This window comes from Eleutherodactylus coqui, chromosome 1, assembly GCF_035609145.1.
Source record: "Eleutherodactylus coqui strain aEleCoq1 chromosome 1, aEleCoq1.hap1, whole genome shotgun sequence".
In the NCBI taxonomy this organism is placed as follows: Eukaryota; Metazoa; Chordata; class Amphibia; order Anura; family Eleutherodactylidae; genus Eleutherodactylus; species Eleutherodactylus coqui.
In genome coordinates this window covers 346133917-346158396 of record NC_089837.1, presented here as the reverse complement: position 1 = coordinate 346158396, position 24480 = coordinate 346133917, and the positions used below count along the sequence as shown (strand labels likewise).

The 24480-nt window shown below is 44.3% G+C and overlaps 1 protein-coding gene across 1 annotated transcript in view; it reads right to left on the bottom strand.

Moving 5' to 3' along the window:
• The window catches only part of LOC136576799 (S-adenosyl-L-methionine-dependent tRNA 4-demethylwyosine synthase TYW1-like), a 178983-nt gene that overhangs the window by 147428 nt on the left and 7075 nt on the right, over nucleotides 1-24480 (bottom strand). The window contains exons 3-6 of the mRNA XM_066576380.1: nucleotides 21541-21681; nucleotides 18393-18494; nucleotides 2006-2200; nucleotides 566-853 (exon numbers count right to left, since the gene is read on the bottom strand). Of these exons, the coding sequence (XP_066432477.1) occupies nucleotides 566-853; nucleotides 2006-2200; nucleotides 18393-18494; nucleotides 21541-21681 (726 nt within the window). The remainder of the gene's footprint in view (nucleotides 1-565; nucleotides 854-2005; nucleotides 2201-18392; nucleotides 18495-21540; nucleotides 21682-24480) is intronic.

The following is a 24480-nucleotide window of genomic DNA, read 5'->3' as shown; positions in this document are numbered from 1 at the left end:
ACCGGCAGGTCTATATAAGCATCCATACATAGCAGGCCTAGCTGCAGTCACTGGTTCCTAGCCTGCCATATCAATCCATTGGCATACTTCCAGCTGGCTGTTTATAGACATATGGTTAGTTTTATGTGTAGCATCTAAATGGTTAAAGGCGTTGTACCAGAATTTCAAGTTATTCCCTATCCACAAGATATGGAATATTTTGCTAATTCATGGCAGGGCAAGAATGGGAGCCCTATGTCCTCACTGCAGGGTTTCTGCACCCCCACTCCTCCTCCCTAAACACACTGTAAGGTGGAGAGCAATGGGACGCTAGTCGTAGATATGGAGCCCATAATATACATTATGCAGTCGTGAAGGACATATGAAGTGGGCTCGGAGTATGAAGTGTGATGAGATCAGGAAAGGGTTAAAGGCTTATTTCCATCGGAAAATTCAGGTATATTGACAAGAAATAAATGTCTGATAGTTGTAGGTCCTTTTGTGTAAATGCAACATAATGTAATGAATATCTAACCCACCATAACTTAAAACAAACACACGCATACATGTGTTCGGCCACATTTACCTCAGAGCCTTCATGTTCGGACTCTCCATGTTTGTGGTCCTCTTTGTCTGTGGGGTTTTCTCCATCCTTCTTTGATTTGCATTTTCCTTTCTTACATTTCCCACCACAGCTCTTTCTCTCTCCGTTGGCCAAAGCCTTCAACCTGCTCAAGAACTTTGCTTTCCAGGCATTGAAGTCTGCTTCTATGCTGCCATGCTTACTCTTCACAACATTACAGTCTCCCTCGGCACGGGTCATCACCCGGTGGGCACTCAGCATCCACAGCCACTTGTCAAAATTTTTACCAACCTGTTTAAAAAAGCAAATAAACTCTTAGTAAATACTGTATATAATACAATGATTTATACACATATATACTTAACGTCAGTGCGGACAAAGCAGTAGACATGTTGACACATAAGGGGGCACATTAATAAACCAATTTTACCCAAGAACCAATTTGTGTTTTTGTTTTTTCCCTTTATTTTTTATTTATATATCCCTTCCTTTTTTTTCTCCTGGAGGCAATTTAGCCTCCACATGTTTATGAGATTAGTCTATCAAGAGTTTATGGATGTTCAAAGAGTTTAAAAGAATAGGCTGATTATGAAAATAATGACAGGCTTAATCTTTTGAAAATATATTATTCCGTTTAACCGTGTTTCAATAATGTATGATCAATCACGCAAGAATATAGTGATTAGACATATATGCCACATGGATATTGATTGTACAAAAACAATACAAGCATGGGAAATTAAGTTAATTATTCCATCTGTACTGTAATGGTTGCAATAAAAACATTTTGACACAAAATAAACCAATTTTACACCAGTTTCCAGTATAAATTATTGCACAAGCGAGGAGTGTCAACAAAAATTGGAGCCTCTTCTCCGAAATGTGGACAGGGCCCATCAGGAGGGGGTGGCCGACCTGGGCCAACAGATTTAGATAGAATTTACGCCAAGAATTGACGTAACTTATAGCAGAAACGTACGCCAGGTCAGAAAATCTCCTGGTCCAATAAGGCGCATAAAGCTGCCAGGATGTGCTTAGTATATGAAGAAGCTTCCGCCGCTTCAGGTATCAGGCACAGTGTAAAATTAAACCTAGTGTTGGAAATGTTAGGCTTTGTAAAACTTCCCCAATATGCTCAATCTTCCATCTCCCAAATCCACTATCATGGGAAGAGCGGTGTGAATCCCTACATCTACAAACTGGATGGCCATGGTTAAGAATAGAACTCCCTCCAATGTCTGCTGATTTGAGTGCCGCTTCATGCGAATACGTCTGTGCCTGGCCCCCCTCTAACTCCATGCTGCAAGGTACGGGATACCCGCACATTGCTCAGTGTATCCCCACTGCGGCAGTGTCAAACTGTTAATACGAAACACAGCTGCAGCAGGGACAAAAAAATACTGAATGATTAGGTAGTATAAAAGAATAGAAAGCACATATTACCGTGTTGTAATGGCCACTGTATACGGAGTTCCCCAATCCGAACACCGCATATCTTAAGCCTTTAAGAAAGGTTTTTCCAAATCGAAAGTCATTGGAGGCTTCTTCCAGCCATTTGTAGAACCACTCTGCGCTTTCCGGAGGCAGTCCATCTGTGTAAGTAGCAACCAGGAAGACACTTATGCTTCCACTTGTTGTCTGCAAAAGGAGGGGGGGAAAAAACATTACTAGGGGTAAAACTCTACTTTGAATTATTCAATGTCTTCCATCAACAACAGAACTATAGTACCATCTAGGAGTTCAATTACATTTACTTTTTTTTAAATTCATTTATATAGCACATACATATTCTGCAACACTGCACAGAGATCAATGATATCAGTCCATCTCCTCATTGGGGCTCACATTCCATATTAACCCATTAGTATGTTCTTGAAGTGTGGGAGGACTCTGGAGCACCAGGAGAAAACCCACGCAAACACAGGGAGAACATACAAACTCCATGCAGATGCTGAATTTGACCAAGGCAACCCCTGTGCCACCATTCTGCCATATTTTATATATAACTCATGCATGGTTATAAAAGTAATTATGTACACAGGCTAAGAAGACTTAATTAAAAAGTATACAATAAAATGTTCTAGCATTACATGGTATTCTTCCCTGATGGACACACAACCTTTACGAGCATTACCGGGATGAGTTTCAGAAGACATCGCATAGGACAATTCATATGGACAGGAACAAAGCATTAAGCCATCTGTACAGATGACAACATGTCAGTAATAATGAACATTGGATCACACCACAGGTTGTATAATTGCATTATTGCAATGTTATACACCAATCCCCTAGGAATCATTGCATCTGTATCTGATGCAGAAACCACATTATAAGTCTTAGGGAAAGGATGGGAAATGGGGGTAGCATATCTGCTGCACTGAAGCACGTTCAGCCTATGACATCATTGAATGGCTGTGATTGGTTAATACAGCGCAAGCTTTCACTGGCTGACGCGGCGCTGGATTAACCAAATCAGAGCAGTAGCTTGCTGGAGGCGTGAAGAAGGATGCGACAGCCTGCAGCAGCACCGCAGACCATCGCGAGGACCGGAACGCCAGCGGTAGGAGAGTATTGATGTTTGGTTTTTTTACACGTAGTGTAACATTTTCCCTATTGAAATGAACTGGAACGCATTAATGGTGTTTCAGTTCATTTCAATGGGGAAAATTGATTTGACTTACGAGTGTTTTGGGTTAAGAGCTTCGTCACGGAACGAATTAAACTCTTAACCCAAGGCACCACTGTATTTAGAGAACAGCAGGTGGTCTGCTCTCTAAATACATCGCTATTGTTTTCCAGCGGGACAGCTGCTGAAAGAATGTTATCAGCGCTGTCCGTGGAAAATTCAGCGTGCGGGTCCTTTTATCAGGGACGACGGAGTTTAAGCTGAGCTGAACTCAGCGATGGACGGAAAGTGCAGGATAAGTGCATGAAGGGCACACGTTTAAATGCAATGCGATTTGCGTACAGTGTGATGCAACTTTGACAGTAGAAAATCCTACTATCAAAGCTATAATCTATGCCCTAGCTGCAGAAAAAAAAATTTAAAAAACTGTATACATCACCTTAGAAGCGCTGTCTGACACTGCTGCAGCTTCTCCCTGGTCCCCGACATGGTTTCTCTTCATCTCTTCTGGCCGGGGATTGAAAAATCTCCGCCTCCTGGAAACGCTGGCTGTGATTGGCTGACGCTTAGCCAATCACAGCAAGCGCTCAATGAACCAATCACAGCCATTCGAGTGCTGGCTGTGATTGGCAAAGTGTCCGTTATTCACAGCCAGCGCTTCTAGGAGGCGAGGATTTTTCAATCCCTGGCCAGAAGAGAAGACGACAAGTGCTGGTGACCCAGGGAGAACCTGCAGCAGAGCCACAGACAGCACTTTTAGGTGATGTATACTTTTTTTTTTTTCAGCTACGCCTTATTTTTCAAGCGCACACCTCCCACTTTCCCCACCCGAAAATCCTCGCATGTGGAGCTACAAAATCGCGATATTGCCACAAAAAGACGCGATATAGTATGGACCAGCGATGCGATATCGCTGGGATTTTCTCTTGGCGATGCCATGCCGCCTGTGTGAACGAGGCCTATAGAGCATAGCACAATGTCTCGCAAAGTCGCAGACTACAAAACATCACTCATGTGGAAGAACCCATAGGAAAGCATGGGCTCTACATACATGCAATTTGTAGCACTGTCACATTGCGAGAAAATCGCCCATGTGGATGCAGCCTAAGGGTTCCAGCTTTCAGGCCCTTACCAAACCAGCCTGGAAGAATACAAGGATTTTAGATATACCTAGATCCTGTAAATACAGTTAATCTAAACCACACCATAAACAAAACTTCCCATACCCTCGAGTATATCAAGGAGGAGATAATTGTACTATTTTGGGATCCCCTTAGATGAACTGCTGAGGGGGACATTACTATAATCCCAACCCAGGAAACGATCTTTGCTGCAATTTGGAGTTGAGGATGTCTGGTACCTCCTTGATAACGAATAAAAGATACAGCCATTACATGGTCAGGAAAAAAAGTTTTAACATGTTTTCCTCTTAACAATTCTATTGACTGTTTAAGGCTTCCCAAACTTCTCTCAATTTTCTAGAATTAGTAGACGGAGATCTGACCTGTTCCGTCCAAGATCCTTGAAAATAGCAGTCTGCTGCATGAGCGCCCCCACCAACTTGACTTGCATCTGAGGATATAGATACAAAGGAAGATGTAGACCACTGGATTCCTTTCCTAAGATTTATAGGGTTTAACCACCAGGTAAGAGTTGTTTTTTTTTACCTGAATGGTTGAAATGGTGTCTATGGACTCACATGGCAGCCGGAGTCCTGCACTATATAGGTTGTGTAGTGTAGTATACTAGTGATCTTCAAGTCACCTTGAGAGACTTAACTCCCCAAAAATCTAATATGTTTAGGAATCCTTTAGGCCATGTTCACATCCAAATAGAACCTCCGGTACAGACCTTGCACAACATTTCAGCCAAAATAGTGCAGCATTCTGCATGCTAATTTTGTCTGGGAAAATTTAAATGGAAGGCAGAAGAACCCGATTATCGCCAATGGAGTCCGTCCGACACCAGTCAGGTCCAGTGCTTTCAGTTTCTTCTTTGTTATGCTCCTATAATGAAGCCATAGAATGAAAATCATACTGGGGGTGTGAAGTTGGCCTTAGATGATTTTACCCGGTTTCACATCTGCGTCGGAACCTGACAATAATCCCATCTAAACAGACCCTCACTAATAAGAGGATTTTTTACTCACCGTAAAATCTCTTTCTCGTCTCGTCATTGGGGGACACAGCAAAGACCGTGGGATATAGCTTCTGCCACTAGGAGGCGACACTAAGCACAAAAAAGGTAGCTCCGCCCTCTGGCTATATCCCTCCTGCCGACAGCAGGCTAATTAGTTTGTCATGCCAGTAGTTGGAATAGCCATGCAGGAACAGAGAGACAACAATAGTTAGTCATATGACACGTTAACAAAAAAAATTTCACTGTAATGAAAAACACGCAGCACCATGTGCGACTTACAGAATCCGGAGTCCGACCAGGACCACCAACCGTGTCATAGAAAGAAAGAAAGAGGGGTGGGTGCTGTGTCCCCCAATGACGAGACGAGAAAGAGATTTTACGGTGAGTAAAAAATCCTCTTTTCTCGCTCGTGTCATTGGGGTACACAGCAAAGACCGTGGGACGTCCCACAGCCGTCCCCAAGGGTGGGTACAAATAAATCATAAGCGCATGTGGTCAGTTTACAGCCGTCTGTAAAACCTTTCGACCCAGCGAAGCGTCGGCTGACGCAAACATATGTATTTGATAAAATTTAGAAAAGACTGCACCGGTCGCAACACCACCTTATCCTGGTGAAAAAACCGTAAAGGGTGGTTTTGCCGACAGCGCCGCAATCTCCAAAACCCTATGAAGGGAGGTAACCGCCACCAGGAAAGCGACCTTCCAGGACAGCAAGCGCCACAGTACTTCAGCTAATGGTTCAAACGGATGGGCCTGCAAGGCGTCCAGAACCAGGTTAAGGTCCCAAGGTGGCACCGGAGACCGGAAAGGGGGTGCCGTATGAGCAACTCCCTGTAAAAAGGTGCGCACCGCCGACCTTGAAGCTAAAGGTCGCTGAAACAAAACTGACAAAGCTGAAACCTGTCCCTTAAGGGAGCTGAGGCTCAGGCCCAAGTCCAACCAGTCTTGGAGAAACGACAGGAGATGGTCCAACGAAAAAAGCATCGGGTGCGTCCCTTTCTGTTCGCACCAGCGAAAGAATGTCCTCTACACCCGGTGACATACTTTCAATGACGACGGCTTCCTAGCCCTAATCATTGTCTGGATAACCGGGTCTGAGAAGCCCTTTGCTCTTAGTACCGCGGTCTCAACTGCCACGCCGTCAAACGCAGTGCAGCCAAACTTTGGTGGTAGAGGGGACCCTGAGAGAGTAGATCCTTTCGTAGGGGTAATCGCCAGGGCGCGTCTGCTACCATGTCCATGAGTTCAGCGTTCCACGTTCTTCGCGGCCAATCTGGGCTATGAGAATCATTGGTAGCCCTTTCTTCCTGATCCTCCTGAGCATCCGAGGAAAGAAAGGAATTGGTGCACCCCCAGCCCGTCATGCTGGCGACTGTAGTCAGCACCTGCCACTGCAGGGGCAGGAACGACCTGCCCTGCTGGATGCGTGGAGAGTCCAACCACCACTGGAGTGACAGCTGAACTCCTGGTGGAAACCTTATCTTCCCCTTGAGGGATCGCGCTAACCTGTCCCACCTTGAGAGTATCGCCCACTGCAAGGGGCGGGAGTGGAACAGGGCAGAAGGAATTGCCTCGAAAGACGATACCATCAGTCCCAGAACCTTCATCGCATGGCGGATCGCCACTGGTCGCCGCGATAGAAGGGACTGCACCTGCCTCTGAAGCAGCTGACGTTTTGCTTCCGGGAGGGTCACTCGACCCCGTGCCGCGAACCGGAGGAAGCGCTGGTGCGCCTGACAAATGGGGATATGTAAATATGCATCCTGGATGTCTATCGAGGACAGGAACTCCCCTGCCTCCAAGGATACAATGACCGCTCGTACCGACTCCATGCGGAAATGACGGACCGCTACGAACTTGTTCAGCTTCTTTAGGTCCAGAACCGGACGGATGGAGCCGTCCTTTTTTGGGGTTCTGGACCGAAAGAAGCGGTCGAGCAGTTGTGTGTGGAACTCCATCGCATAGCCCCTGGACACGACCTCCTGTACCCAGGTGTCTGTGACCTGAGATGACCAGACCTGGCTGAATTGGAGAAGCCATCCCCCCACCTTGTCCAAAACAGGTGGGGGCAGTCCCTCATGCGGGGGGCTTGCCTTCGGTACCCTTAGTGGGCAGGGGTCCCGGCCAAGAGGAGCTTGGTTTAAAGGAAGAAACCTTCCTTTGATCCCGCTCCTGTGGACCCTCTCTCTCCACCCTATGAGGACTCATCCGGCGATAGGAACGAAAACGTCTGTGCTGCGGAGATGACCGCTTTGGACGGTTCTGTGGCAAAAGTGAGCTCTTTTCACCCGTAGCCTCTGAGATGAGCTCGTCTAGCTTGACGCCGAAAAGACGAGATCCTACAAAGGGCATACTGATTAACGACCCCTTGGAGGAAGCATCCGCATCCCACGATTTTAACCATAGGGTCCGGCGAGTCGCCACCGATGCCGCGGAGGCTCGGGCCGCCAGCCTGGCTGTATCCATAGAGGCCTCACAGAGAAATATGCCTGCTTGTTCAATCTGGTGTGTAATGCCCACCAGATCGCCCCTTCGAGGATTCCTTCCCGTAACCGCTTTGCCCAGTCAGTAACAGCCTTACTGCCCCAGGACGAGGCAAACACAGGCCTAAAAGCTGACCCTGCCGCCTCAAAAACGGTCTTTGCCAAGGCCTCGACTCCTCGATCCTTGGGATCCCTGAGGGAGGATGACTCTGCCGTGGGTAGCACGGTATGCTTAGCCAGGCGCGAAATGGGTGGATCCACTAGCGGTGGGACCGACCACTTCTCCACTAAGTCCTGCAGGAAGGGGTATTTCCCGTCCAAGTAACCCATCTTGGAAAGACGCTTATTCGGTGCCTTTCATTCCTTAGATAGGACCTCATGAGGAGGAAAGGTTTTCGGAGAGCGTCTAGGCTGCCTGAAAGAAAACGATATCCCAGATGCCTGTGGTTCCTGTTCAGTGAGCTGAAAAGTGTCACGCACCGCAACCACTAAGCTCTCCACCATTGGCAAAAATTTTGGGACCTGATCCTCCTCCACGACAGAGTCTGAGGAGGATTCAGACCATTCCTCATCCGAACCATCTTCTTCTGCCAACAAGCGCCGCGACCTAGTACCAGAAGAGCGCAAAAGCGACGAGGAGGATGGTGACCGGGAGGGCCGCCGGGAGTCCGAAGGCCTGACCCGTTTTCGTCTACGGCCGCGCTCCTCACGTGAACTGGAAGCGTCCTGCGCTAATTTTTCCAAAATTGCGCCAGATGCCCGAGAGTGGTCAGACACCGCCAGTGACAGGGAGCGGGCCCACTCCAGCTCAGCCATAGCTGGGGGCTGAACGGGGGGATGGGTGCCCTGCACAGCCGCCTGTTTCGCAGGGGAACAATCTCTACAAAAGGGCTCAGCCTGTTCACATGCGAACTTTAGGTTACAGCGTGAGCAAGCAAAGTGCGTTACTCTTGCTGTCCCTGGTCCAGCCTCCAGGGCTCTGGGGTCGGACATGGTGCTGGGATTTCACCGGGCAAAGAAAACTGCGAGCTATTCTTTGCTATGCCAACCGCCGGCAGGAGGGATACGCAGCGAAAGAGGGGAGCTAGTCGCCAGGTCCTTGCCGAGGTCCGGGGAGCCGCTGGTTCGGAAGACTGCAGGTGCTGAAGGGCTTTCTTTCCTGGAGCTTGAGCTGTACAGCGTATAAGCAGAGCAGAAAAGGGCAGCAAGGTGTGGAGCAGCAGGGCAGTTTTTAAGGCCTGGCGCGCTGTCCCCAATAGGCTGCTTCTGTGATGTCATCCCCCTTCAACTGTGCTGAGGGAGGAAGGGGGAGGGGGCAGGGGCGGCGTGCATTGCCGATGAGGCCACGCCCCTGCATGGAGTCAATGAGGGGGCGTGGCCACACCCACCCACGGAGGTATTGCCAGGAAGCCACGGGGCGTGGCCACACGCCGAGGCCACGCCCCCTCCGATTCCGGCAGTGCAGCCCTCTCCATTGAGCCCCCACATCGCAGGAACTCCTGCTGGGAGCCCCTGCAGGGAGCCGGAAGACCAGGGCATACTGAAAGTTGTTGCTGCTGCCGCCTGAAATACCATGCCCGCGAGGCCACGCCCCCCCGCCGGCTTGTGCCTGGAACCAGCACCCTGAATATCAGGTGAGACCATACCTCCACGGTGAACTCACCTGCCCTCCCCCACCTCACCTGCAAGCTCATGGGGAGCCGAATGCAGGAATGCCCCAGCGAATAATGCCCTCCGTTGCCGCAGCCATACATAGCGTATACTACTCCCGACGAAAAGGAGCCTGTCCGCCTGCGCCTATCCCTGCGCCTCGCTGCAGCCCACAAGGTACGCGTGCAAAAAGCGACATACTGGGAGAGCCAGGAAGGGGGGAGGGAGGGGGGGGGGGGGGGGGTCGCAAGCGCATACTCACCTCCTGCGTCCTTGCTGGAAGAAAAAGCGGCTCCCCAGTTCCAGCAGCCTACCCCTATAACATCGCCTGCCCAAGGGAAGGGGATGCAGACCTCTGCACCAAACATGGGGGGGGGGGGCTCTCGCTGGTGGGCCACATGCAGATATATATGATCCGGATGCGCCACCTTTTCTTCTGAGGCGGGCCGGGCAAGAAGCAACCTGGACAAACCCGAGGTTGTTCGCCCTCCTCTCCGTTCGGGTTTGATGGGGAGCGTCCTGCCTCTCCGTCTAACCCTGGCCCTTAAAGCAGCCCTAACGGGCACGACTGTCCTCCTACGAGACACTAAGCTAAAAACTAATTAGCCTGCTGTCGGCAGGAGGGATATAGCCAGAGGGCGGAGCTAACTTTTTTGTGCTTAGTGTCGCCTCCTAGTGGCAGAAGCTATATCCCACGGTCTTTGCTGTGTACCCCAATGCCACGAGCGAGAAATACTTTTATTAAAACTTTGTTTCCATTCTTAAAAATTACTGAAAAAAAATCAACCAACCACCCCAGTCATGCGGTCAGCTGATCTCCTCATCCAGGCTGAACTCTCACATCCATACAATGGTCACATATAAAGGGGCATGTGGGCCATGTGACCAGAAACATTACAAAGCCTCCTCCTCCTATGTACCGCATAGAAAAACTACAAGAAAAACTACAGCTCAACCTGAAAAAAAAAAAAAAAATCCCTCACACAACCTCATTGACGGAAAGATAAAAATTAATGTTCTCAAAGTACACAACAGAAAGCATTTTTTTCTTAATTTTTTAAAAGTTGTAAAAAAAAAAATCTGAATACATTTATTATGGCCGCAATTGTACCAATTGCCCAGACCCAGAAAACAATGGCAATTGGGGTTTTCATTCATTTCCCACCCCACTTTAAAAGTTTTTCAATCCCTTATATGGTACTATTAAAACTCAACCCACAAACAAACATAGCCACGTCAACAAAATTTAAAAAAAACAAAAACGTCATGTCTCTTGAAATGTAGGGATGAAAAAAAAAATAATACGAAAACCCCAAAAATAGATAATTACTAAAATGTTAATACAAAAGAAAACACCCTACACTTCCAATAGATCATTGTCATAAGGACCATCTCCAAAGCTCTTATGTTGTATGCTTCTTGACACATGAAGGTGTACCTGGTGCTTTGTTTGTATAATCCAAACGGTAAAATTAATTGGAGCAAAGCCAATTGCCTAGTAATTTTTTTTTAATCATAGGCAGAGAAGCTTCATATGAAGACAAGGTCATGTCAGGCCATAAACAATGTAAATGCTAATGTGCCATTAAATTCACGGGCACTACTGGCAATTTTTAGTCCATAAAAATTCAATAATGCGAAACTAAATCAATTTGGCGGCAGACAGCTGATATGTAGGTCAGGTAAGATGTGCTCTTTTGTTCAGAAGCAGAATAGCGATAAGCAAATGCTGACACACCACAGTAAAGTTTTAGTTGACAAAATGCCTAAAGCTAAAAAATTCAGCAGATAGCCCTGGAATTTCTAACTTTAGTTGAAGTGCCTGGCCACTAGTTCTGTTGGGTAAACAAGCCACCTCCATTCTAATTAGCCACCAATTATAGCATTCAGAAAATAACTCTTTACTAGTAATACTTTATTACTACAGTATATGTAGCATGTCATTAGACTACTTAAACAACTACAGGGAATGCAACTCCATTTACAGTTCGCTATAAGCTGAATGCCACCAAAGTACTATGAAGTGTCTGTCATTAATGGTTGCCTCTTTAGAAAAGCCAAAATTAGTGCCAGTCTAATGACTTTTCTACACAGATTTTCCAATCGGTATTCTTGAATTTCTGTGTTAGGCCCCCTGTTCACGGCCGAGGCGGAATACCGCTAGACATATTCCGCCGCAGGGGAGGAGGAGAGAGCGCTGACAGGTCTCCGAGGTGAGCCAATCTGATAGACAGGTTCATTGCGGAGAATCGCGACGATTGCAGCATGCTGCGATTTAAATCCCGCCAGTGGAGAATCGCTATGATTCTCCGCTTGTGGACGCCAGCACTGTGCTTTCCATAGCAACCCTATGGAAAGCTTCACAGAGTGTGATCCGCGGGAGATTTATCACCTGCGGATCATCGCCCGTGGACAGGCAGCCCTAAAGTCGCTTTACACAGAACTACTGTTAGGCGCGTACACGTCCACAGCTGTCCCACAGACTGCCACTTGACTACTGCTCCTGTGTAAGTGAATAGAGGTGGAGTGGCTGGGGAATCGTTACGGCCCATCCGCCTCCATTCACATAAAACAGACGCAATAGTCACTTGCTTTTTAGTTTTGCCAAAAACCTAGCAACTTCAACAGGTAAGCAATATCTCGCACAGCAGCCCCGTGTACACAGGATGATTATGGCTCAAACTCAGGCAGTAGTCACCCTGTGTAAAGTACCTTTTACATATTAGCTCTTTTTAGGTTCTGCATTAAATGGTTCTAACACACTGTATTAAGGCCCATTTAGACATAACGATTATCGCTCAAAAGCCATCTTTTGAGTGATAAAAGTTGCATCTAAACGCTCGGCCATCGTGCACTACTCGTTTATCGGTGATTTCTAGCAAGCTAGAAATTAGCAATGAGCCTTATCAGCTCCGCTCGCTGATTTTCTCAGCGGGCGTCGCTGATGGCATTCTTTCAGCTGGTATCCCGCTGGCAGTTCTCAGCGGGACACAAGCTCAAAGCTCTGAGAACAATGCAGCTGTTTGTATATACAAGACAGCTGCTTTGTTCTCTGAGCTATTGTGGTGGTATCTCGCTCCACCTGCATTAACTCTTAAGCAGCTAATGAGCTACTTAAAATTATGCAAAGATGACTGTCGTTTGAGCGATTTTCTTTTTTTGTAAATGGGCCTTTAGAAGTATCTTGAGTCTTCCTTTAACTGGACATAAACATTCTCTTCCTTTACAAGTACAGTGTGCTGGAACAGCTTATAGTGCTCATAGCATCACATTCTGTACAATTAAAGGGAATGTGTAATCAAAAAATTACCTATTACATAAATCACATTTGTGTGTCAAACATATTTGTAACCATTTTTGGTGATTTTTTTAAACTTTTCGGTCACAATATATTAAAAAATAAAATCCGAAAATATTGCATCTTTCACAGTGATCACAGAGCCCAATAGGCTGATACTTCCTGATCCGTAGAGAAAACTTTGCAGCCGTCATCTCACAAACATCACAGGCAGGATTACATTGAAAGGTAACACCTCTGTGTAGATAATATAGTATAATGATTCATCAAGTGTCACTACATACTCCCTCTACCTCCAAAATGACCTCTGTCTAGGTAACATAGTCTGTTAGGCTAAAAAAAAGACACATGTCCATCCAGTTCAGCCTGTTTCCCCCTCAATGTTGATCCAGAAAAAGGCCAAACCCCCCAATCAGGTATAAGCTAATTTTCTTCATTTAAAGGGGAAAAAAATTTCTTCCTGACTCCAGTCTGTTAACAATCCCTCTGAAGTAATTAGTGACTAGAACATGGAATATTGCAACACTCAAGAAAGGCGTCCAGGCCCCTCTTAAACTCCTTTAATTGAATTTGCCATCACCAAGGCCTCAGGCAGAGAGTTCCATAGGCCCACTGCTTTTACAGTAAAGAACACCCTTCTATGTCGGTGTAGAAATGTTCTTCCCTCTAGACATAGAAAATGCCCCCTTGTCACAGTCCTGGGTATAAATAGATCGTGGGAGTGATCTCTGTATTTTCCTCTAATATATTTATATAGCTATTAGGTCGCCCCTAAGCTGCTTTTTTTTTTTTTTTTTAAATGAAGAACCCTCAATTTTGATAATCTCTCTGAGTATTGTAGTCCGCCCATTCCATTTGTTACTTTAATTGCCCTCATTTTGTACCCACTCAAGCTCTGATATGTTCTTCTTGAGTACTAGTGCCCAAAACTGTACACAATATTCCATGTGTGGTCTGACCAGTAATTTGTAAAGAGGAAGCACAATGTTCTCGTCATGTGCCCCATGACCTCTTTTGATGTCCCTATGTCCTAGTTGCCTTGGCAGCAGCTACCTGACACTGATGGCTCCAGTTAAGCTTACTGTTAACTAAAACCCCCAAGTCCTTTCCCATGTGAGTTTTGCCCAGTGGTTAAACCTCATTTGTCACTTTTCTGCCCAAGCCCCGAACGTCTCCAGATCCTCTTGCAACCGGATTCTGTCCTCTCGTGTTATTATTTACACAGTTTGGTATTATCTGCAAACACTGATATTTTACTGTGCAATCCTTTTACTGGGTCATTAATAAACATTAAAAAGATTAGGGCCCAATACTGACCCCTGTAGTACTCTACTAGTAACGGTGACCCAATCAGAGTATGTACCATCAATAACCACCCTCTGCTTTCTATCATTGAGACGGTTACTTACACATTCTCAACCAAACCAAGAATTCTCATTTTATAAATCAACCTTTTATGCAGCATAGTATCAAGCACTTTGGAAAAGTCTAGATATGACGATCCAATGACTCTCCCCGGTCCAGTCTAGAACTCCCCTACTCGTAGAAGCTGATCAGATTGGTTTGATAGGAGCGAACCCTCATAAACCCATGCTGATATGCAGTTGTACAGCCATTTTCCTTGCGCTACTCCAGGATAGCATCTGTTAGAAACCCTTCAAACATTTCAGCCACAAAAGAAGACTTACCAGCCTGTAGTTAGCAGGTTCATTTTTTAACCTCTTTTTAAATATTGGCACAACACTGGCTATGCACCAATCCAGTGGAACAGACCCAGTCACTAGAGTGTCCTTAAATATAAGAAACAATGGTCCATCGATCACATTACTTAATTCCCTAGAACCCGGGGATCTAGAACATCAAGACCCGGCAATCTGTCCATTTTAATCTTTTTAAGGCGGCTCTCCATTACTTCCTAGGTTAAACTGGTGACATTTAGTGAAGGGTTTACATTATCACTCTGCATCTCATCTGACATTTCATTTTTCTCTGTAAATATATAGTGAAATCTATTTAAAAGATTTGTTTTCTTCTAATCACCACCTATAATTTTTCCTACATTATTTATTAAAGGGCCAACATAATCAGTATTAATCTTTTTACTATTTATATAATTGAATAACAGTTTAACATGCAGATAGTTAAAGTTCCCCATAATAACTACCTCATTGTGATTTGCTGATTCTATTTGCCATAGTAATAGATTTTCAGTAGCTTCTGTTATATTTGGTGGCCTATAGAACATCCCTATAAAAGATTATATTATTGTTTTTCCATGTATCTCTACCCGTAGAAACTCCACATGTTCATCTCCCTCACATAGATCTTCCTGTAATGTACTCTTTAAACAGGATTTTACATAAAGACAAACCCCTACCCATTTCCGTTTTTTACGATCCCTTCTAAACAGACTATAACCCTGTAAATTCACCTTCCAGTCACAGCTTTCATCCAACTAGGTCTCAGTTATTCCCACTATGTCATATTTTTCCTCAGACATTACTTCCAGCTTGTCAACCTTATTGATCAGACTTCTAGCATTAGTCACCATACAGTTTAGAAGGTGTTGATTATTTTTATAATTCAAGTGTATCCCTATTAACTGTTGTTAGCAATATGCATTTAGATCCAGGATCTGGGCTTCCAAATGTACAACACAGTCATATTTTGTACAGCAGTATGTAGCCTCCAATGGCTGTTCAAGGACTGCATACATGGTATATGATGTACACTGGATGGCATCGTCAGTCATGGAGCACATTTTATATGCGATCGTACAAATAGTTTAGATAAAAGTAATATATGCAGAAATGAAAACAGATAAGCAGTAAATTAAAAGTGACTCTTCCAAAGTCCTTGAATCCAAAAGTACACTTTAGAAATCAACACACATTTAGAATATAGGTTCGCACAATCACTTATGTCTGCTTTATATAGCACTTATCTGTAATACATCGGCTCCTCTTCTAGTCACAGAGCATGTATAGAAAAGTTTCCCATACAAGTCAAAGGTCAGCTCATGTCCAACGTGTAAATGGCCCATGTGTGCTGCAAAGCATATCTCTAAGGCCTCCTGCACACGGGCGGGTCATAGCCAGCATGTGGGATTACCGCAGCTGCGCTTGACCCGGTGCCCGCCCGGTGACCCCAGCTTACCTGTCCGGCGGCTTCTGCACACGCTGCGAATGTGCCAGCAAGGACTCCATCGCGCATGCGCAGTAGCCACTGGCACTTAGGGGTGACGCGTATTCCACGATACTTCCGCAGTGCTCAGTGCAGATGTGCCGCAGGACGGACGGCTTCCATTGACTTCAATGGAAGCCAGCTGCGTGTAACCCGCACAAAATCGCAGCATGCTGTGATATATTCTCCTTGAGCAGATAATAACAACTGATTTCCACTCTTGGAGATGAAATGGCATTTTGCCATTGAATTCTATAGGCTGTATTCGCTGCGGAGTCTATAGCCAGACGCCTGCCGCGGACTCCGCAACGCGAATACGTCCGTGTGTAGGAGGACTAATGCTGTTAAATGCAGTCCCTGTAGTCCTGTACAGACAACACAATAATTAAAATAAATATATACATTATATACACACAACTTAGAAAATAAAAATCAGATTAAACAAATGGAAAAGGTTTCATCGGGTTTTTCAGTTATAAAGAAATTTTTTTACAATATAGTCCCCTTACTAAATTTTACAATAGCACTTACAAACTTCTAGGGAGAGGAAAACTAAATTGCTGACTTGCAAAGTTCTTGTGACATCCTGGTAATGACATTTCAGCATCTCAGCAAACAGCGGGGACAAGCATTTGTCTACTGACACATTTTAAAATAAGTTTACAGAAACTAAATAAAAAGTTAAGCAAGAGTAATTATGTTCTTAGGTGCCACTGACCACTTGGCAAACACTAAGGCAGTGTCAGGGATTTTTTGGGTAGTGGAGGAAATGGGTGGTTAATGGCCCCAAGTAAAAAAATATTACATTATATATAATGCTTTTATATTATTACCAATCCACATTCCACATCCTCTTAGGCATTGCCTAAACAAGGATCCCAGTTAGTTATCAAAAATAAAGCCACCTGTGTCTCCTATGACAGTTCATTTTTATGTAACGATATAAATTACGTGAAAATAAACTGTTACATAGTGATATACACACTATAGTATAATTTTGTACACACACACATATATACACAGGGCTCAATTTTTGGTTCTTTCAAATGTACAGAGAATCTATCTATCTATCCATCTATGTGCAGGTGAAACAACCAAAAATATTTGAAATAGTTGGAATACAGTACCCCACTTACAAGTTACAGTTGTGTTACATCCCATTTATTCCCCGCCTCCCCCGGAGATACCATCTCTGCTATCCAGAATTCTGGTGTGTCTATCAGCCATATCCTCCTTCTCCTCCCACTTTCTGAAACTCAACAAGAATAAAACCAAATTCATCCCCCCTCAACCTTCCCCATGTTAGCGCAAAATTCGCTATTGCACAGTATATCGAATAGCGAATTTTGCGCTAACACCCACCAGATATATACCAATCACAGTTAAAGGGTCAGTACCATCATTTTTTTATTTACCATATGACAGTGCAATATTTGATTATTACATGTGCTTTTCTATTTTATTTTCATTGGGTGTTTAGTTTTGATGTTATGTTTTTTTAATTGATCCATCTAAGCCTTCTTCCTGTGTAAACAATCAGCAGGACAGATGGGCTACCCTGGCTGACACTTGGCCACCATTCTGGACTACAGGACATGGAAGGAGGTGCTGAGACAATTAGAATATCACACCTTACTGTTTATACGCAGAGCATTATTGTGGCTGCTGACAGACATGGCTGATATAAAGAAGCAGAAAGGTTCACAAGATCACAGCTCAGCACTGTTATACATCTCCTTCTCCCACCCCTTTTAGCTCTTAGCAGCCAATCTTCAAGTTGTCCTGCACTTCTATAGTTTAGAAACCCGCTCTATGTGTTACTGGGTGTGCAGAGTGTGCCATCACAGCAGCCTGTACTACTTCATCCCTCATGCACCAAGCAAGCCACAAAATGTTACAATGAAGGTGCATATATATATACTTTTTTACATAAGCACATTAATAAATAAGTATCTATTTAATGTGGTTTTCCCACAAATATTCCTGAGCTACCCTCAGGATAGGTAATCAGTATCAGATTGCAATGGGTCAAATCAAAGGTCACAGCAGATTAGCGGTTTGATGAGGCTGAGGTGTTCAGGTAACTTCTTCACTGTATACCAGACACTGTGCCATACATTTTGTAATAGCAGTGCCTGTTACTCCAGGTCAATCCCATTCGATCAAAATGTGACCAATGGATGTGACACTGCAGGCCAGAGAAGAGGCCCTGCAGACAGCTGATCGGTAAGGGTGCTGGGAGTCACCACTCCCAATAATCTGATATAGAGATGAGCTTTTGTGAAGGATAGCTCACCAGCAAGTCCCCGAAAACTCACTGACCTGGTCTACAGAATGGTAAACCAATACGGTTGGCACAGAAAAGGTGTGCCCATGTTTATAAATATAATTATTCTAAGAGAATGCAATATAGATAGCAAATCATGCCATTTACATTAATTTACCCACCTCTTCAACCAAATGGTCATCCGGATCATAGTCCCTCATGTTGATCATTTCAACAGAAATGCCCAGAGAAGCGATATCTTCAGCAAGAGCACTAGCAAAGCCCTAAAAATATAAACAATCAAATGACACAAAATCATTAAAGTATACTTGAAATAATTTGCTCCACCCCGAAAATAAGCCGTAGCTGAAGAAAAAAATAAGTATACATCACCTGTTCTGTGCTGTCCGGAGCGCTGTTGAAGCTTCTTCTCGGTCCCCGGCACTGTTTCTCTTCATCATCTTTTGGCCAGAGATTGAAAAATCACAGTGGTTCAATCACAGTCACTCATCGAGCGCTGGCTGTGATTGGCTGAAGTTTAGCCAATCACAGCCAGCGCTTCCAGAAGGCGGAGATTTTTCAATCCCCGTCCAGAAGATGATGAAGAGAAACAGTGCCGGGACCCAGGGAGAAGCTGCTGCGGCGTCGGAGAGCGCTTGTAATGTGATGTATGTGTATTTTTTTTTTCCTGCAGCCAGGGTTAGATTAAAGTTTTGACAGTAGGATTTCCTACTGTTAAAGTTGCATCGCACCACACAAAAATTGCTTTTTCGTGTTATGCAATGCAACAGAGAGGAAGGCTCCATAGGGAAACATGGGCTACAAAACCTCACGAGTCGCAGGAATATCACCAGACCTGCAAGGTTTTTGGGTCGGGTTGTCTCATGCTACAAAACATTGCATGTATGAAGGAACCCATAGGAAAGCATGTGCTTCTCATACATGCGATTTTTAGCATTGTAGCTACAAAATCACGCGAACGAGGCCTAATACTCAAATATGACAGATTTTTTAAAAGTCACATATATAACAGCTTTATAAATTAGATTTACCCTGCATTAGAACAAAAGAAATATCAGGGTAAAGAGTTTGTACTGCCAGGTTCCCTTTATCAAGAGGTAAAAGCCCATTTACAACAGCCAATGATCGCTTAAAAAAAGCTAATCGGCGATCGTTTTAGCAATAATCGGTGCGTGTAAATGTGCGCCCATCGTCCGCTTTTCGGGCACTGTTTGCTGATCGTTAAATTCAGTCCAACCTAAAAATCGTCCTTCACTCTCATCAGTAGTTCTCCACGGGGAGTGCTAATAGCATTGTTTTCCTCTGGAGAACAAAGGATCTGAGCACAGATAATAGCCCTTGGGCTATTAACTGCATTCAGGGAAGGCTTTATTTGCACACTTAACCCTTTCCAATCCACTGTCTGACCTCTGAAGACATTATGATTTAAGGCTGTACAGCTCTGATGTTGAAAGACATCCGTCGGGGTTCTCTTACTGTATATTACCAGTCTCTCTGCTGTCGGAGCCTGTCCAATGTGTCACCTCATGCAGTACTGGCTTTAGCCAGCATAGAGCGTTGTTGTATAACAGCAGAAAAAGAGTAAGCCCCCTAGGAAAACCAGAATGCAAATTGGATTGGAAAGGGTTAATTGCTATTAAGTAGCTGAGTAGCTTCTTAATAGTTTATGCAAAATGATCGCTCAGAGCTGTCACTCAAACTGTTGTTTGGGCAATCTTTGAGCGATCATCGGCCCGTGTAAATGGGCCTTAAGTGTAGAATTGCTACAGACTGAAAACAGCTTTAATGCGCTACTAAAAAAGACCAAATCTATTTTTGTTAGGGTTAGGTGCAGGAGGTCATTTTATGAGCTGAGAAACAAACCAGGTACCGTATATACCGGCGTATAAGGCGACGGGGCGTATAAGACGACCCCCCAACTTTCACCTTATACGCCGGTAATACAGTGGAGAAAAAAAAAAAATCAGTACTCACCTCCCCCGGCGGTCTGTCGCGCTCCGGCAGGCTATCGCTCCCATCTGGTCCCGGCAGAACATTGCTTTCTGAATGCGGGGCTTGAAATCCCCGCCTCCAGAAAGCTAATACACACGCCGTCAGCCAGTTACAGCCATTCAATGACATCATTGAATGGCTGTGATTGGCTAAAACACACGTGGCTTCAGCCAATCACACTATTCAATGACATCATTGAATGGGTGTGATTGCTAACACACGTGCGCCTTCAGCCAATCACAGCCATTCAATGATGTCATTGAATGGCTGTAACTGGCTGACGGCGTGTGTATTAGCTTTCTGGAGGCGGGGATTTCAAGCCCCGCATTCAGAAAGCAATGTTCTGCCGGGACCAGATGGGAGCGATAGCCTGCCGGAGCGCGACAGACCGCCGGGGGAGGTGAGTACTGATTTTTTTTTTTTTTTTACACTTTTTTTTTTGTATTACCGGCGTATAAGACAACCCCCGACTTCAGAGCAGATTTTTCGGGGTTCAAAAGTCGTCTTATACGCCGCTATATACGGTACATCTTTAGCCAAAACTCTTAAACCATTTTACCGCGATTTCAAGCTGCGTTTTTGAACACATTGTACAGCATTTTGACAGAGCTTTTTAACGCATCCTATTGAGATGGGTAAGGGGTGCGTTAAAAAATGCAAAAACGTTAAAAAAAAATCAAACAGACAACGCGTTTGATCGCAGGTCTGAGAAACCCTATTAAAGTCAATGGGATCGTAGTACCGATCAGCGCAGCGGTTTACAGCGTTGAGAGCAGCGGTTTTGTGAGTTTTTGCCTGTTTTTACTGCATATTTTGGAAAGTTGTAAAGCAGCATGGAAATGACCAGCTATGAAAAGGGGGAAAGTCCATCACTTATCTATTATAAAGGTACTTGCAGAAATTGCATCTTTCAGTCTTTATCTAGTGGACTGGATGGGATTTTATGGAATGTCATTCACATAGCGTAGATAAAAGGTTTGAGTACTTTGCCCTGTGTATCACACTGTGTGAACAATGCGGGTTTGCGCAGACATATAGCGCCAGCATGTGCAAGTACCGCAACTGGAAAAATAGTCCTAGTATGGTACAGAATCAGTGGTTTCCTTTTTGTGGGGGCTTAGACAGTTTGGTGTTCAGAAACTTCTGATAGTAGTTCTGAGTCTGGATGAAGAAGCTCAGCAGTAAATCTATTCCTCTACACCAATGTTGCCAGCGGCAGATCGACTGTATATAAAGTCCCAGCACAAGTTATAAGAGGGCCAAAGCAGAAGTAGTCAGTACAGAATAATCACAATATACTTTTCATCGTTCGCCTACCTTGGCAGTACCAGTCTGCGAGCCATAGAAAATCTTGACACCAGAAACAAAGACTTCTTTGTCCTCACTTAAGTCAGATGTGCTGTTCTTCAGTGTCTTACTTGTCAATGGGGATACACCATTTTGAACCAATGTGTCTGCCTGTTAATTAAAATACCTTGATCAGTAGAACATATATAGTATCCTGCAGTATAGTGAAAAGCATTTGCCCCTAACCAGATTACTTCTTTTTTTGCCAATTAGTAACATTTAAAGGGCCTTCTGGAACTTTGATATTGATGACGTATCTTCAGGATAGGTCAGCAATATCTAATCGGTTGCTCAGGACTCCCAATTAGCTGATTGAAGAGGCTGCAGCCCCTCTTCAGACCTGTAACATCCCATTCATTGGTCAGATGGCCTGAGAGCAGCTCAGTCCAACTCAAGCGAATGGTATGGAGCGGCTATGAAATGTACAGTGCTGTGCCCGCTACACGGTGAAGTGACAGCGGAGCACCAAACTAACGTACATTTCAACCCACTTAGAATTTTTTTCAGTACATTGGTAAATTAAATGGTACCACTGTAAAACACATTTTTACTAACATTTAAAGTAGGATGTTTAATGAGAATTTTTTTCCTTATGCATGGTAGGCAAAGGGGACGAGAATGTGCAATCCCAGAAAATGGTTCCTTGTTGTGACAGATTTAGTCACCGGAAGTCAGGTGACTCTTGCGGCCAATCAGAGGCTACAGCGCAATAGTTCTGCACTACTGGGCCATATCACTGAGATAACCAGCCATAATAAAAATATGACATCTGACAGTCAAGCAGCAGGCATCAAGTACTCAATGACATTGCATACTTGCTGCAGGCCACTGATTGCCATGCACTATCTTGACATGTATGCGCACGTAATAAGCACCAAGATAGAACATCCTGTGATCCCTATTGCGCACATATTGCCACATGATATGTGTGATCGGCAGTATGGGAGCCTATGGCAGATTGCTACAGCGTACTCAGTGCACAGAAACTCACGCACGGAATATGCTGTAACAACACGGTGGTGTAAAGGAGCCCTAAAGGGTAATGGAAGGACAAGTATTCTATAAATTGTAGAGACAGGTTTTCAAATACACTTCTTTTCGACAAAAGGTAATTATCTGGTCAGCAGACGTGATTACGCTGAACAATAACACATTCCCATTTATCAGGTATTCTGTATTATCTAATAATTGCTTCATTTCCTACACAAAGAACTTATTCTTCTGGCGGGGGACTAGAGAACAGTTACATTTTACAATCTGAGCTCATTTAAACTAATATTTACATTCATTTGTTACATTTTACTTCTATACAACTCACAAAAAAATAAAACAAGCTACATCATGAAAAGATGACATTAACCCCTTAGTGACGGCCCTATAGTGTTTTTATGTCCTGCTGTTGCAGGATGTGTATGGAGGGAGGTAGCGCCGCTATCTCCCTCCATACAGCGCGGGCGCCAGCTGTTTATTACAGCTGACACCCGCGGGCAATAGCCGCGCTCGGCCGTTTGGCCGATCGCGGCTATTAACCCTTTAAATGCCCCGAACGCTGTTTGGGGGTCCCGCACGGCCCCCCCGCGGTGAGATCGGGGGATCCGTGCAGGTGTCATGGCAGCCGGGGGCCTAATGCATGGCCCTAGGGCTGCCTTAGCAGACTGCCTATCCAGCCATCCACACAGGGTGGCTTCATAGACTGCCTGTAAAAAAGCAGTATGACGTAATGCTATAGCATTACGTCATACTGCAGGAGCGATCAAAGCATCGCATGTTAAAGTCCCCCAGGGGGACTTCAAAGTAAAGTAAAAAAAAGATCAATAAAGTTTTTTAAATTGTAAAAATAAAAAAGTTATAAAAGTTTAAATCACCCCCCTTTTGCCATATCAATTATTAAAAAATCTAAATAATAAAATAAAAATATGCATTTGATATCGCCGCGTCCGTAAAAGTCCGATCCATCAAAGTAGCGCATTATTTTTTCTGCACGGTGAACGTCGTCCGAAAAAAAAAATAAAGCACGCCAGAAATGCATTTTTTTAGTTACCCTGTCTCCCAGAAAAAACGCAATAAAAAGCGATCAAAAAGTCGTATGTATTCCAAATTGACACTATCGAAAACTTTAGGACATCCTGCAAAAATTGAGCCCTTGCACAACTACGTCGACAGAAAAATAAAAAAGTTATTGCGCGCACAAAATGACCGCAGAAAATAATTGAAAAAAATTAAATATCTTAAAAAAAATACTACAGCAAAAACAATACTATATAAGTTTGGTATCGTAGTAATCGTACTGACCCGTAGAATAAAAATATCAGGTCGTTTTTGTTGCAGTTTGTGCACCGTAGAAACAGGACGCACCGAAAGATGGTGGAATGTCGTTTTTTTTCCATTTCTCTCCGCTAAGAATTTTTAAAAAGTTTTTCAGTACATTATATGGTACAATAAATAGTGCCATTGAAAAATACAACTCATCCCGCAAAAAACAAGCCCTCATACAGCGACGTCGATGGATAAATTAAGGAGCTACGATTTTTTAAAAGGGAGTAGGAAAAAACAAAAATGGAAAAAAGCAAAAAAGCTCCGTCACTAAGGGGTTAAAGCTTCAGGAGCTCAAATATTGCTCAACAAATATGCATCTTATATGGACGCTTTACCTTCTACAGCAAATCATGCAGTAAAATCCCAGAACCTGCTGGAAGGAGCACAACACTGAATTGTCTCCAAAGGTCTACATCCAACATGTCCTCAGACTTCAACAGCTTTGTACAATAGGTTTGACCTGCATACATTTACATATCTTTTCCTCTGGAGCCCTGAGTTCGAATCCTATTATTGACCTCAATAACTGTACAAATGGGTTGGTTGGGGAGCTACAGAGTCTTCTAAGGGAACTTAAAAATAGTTTCTTTCATT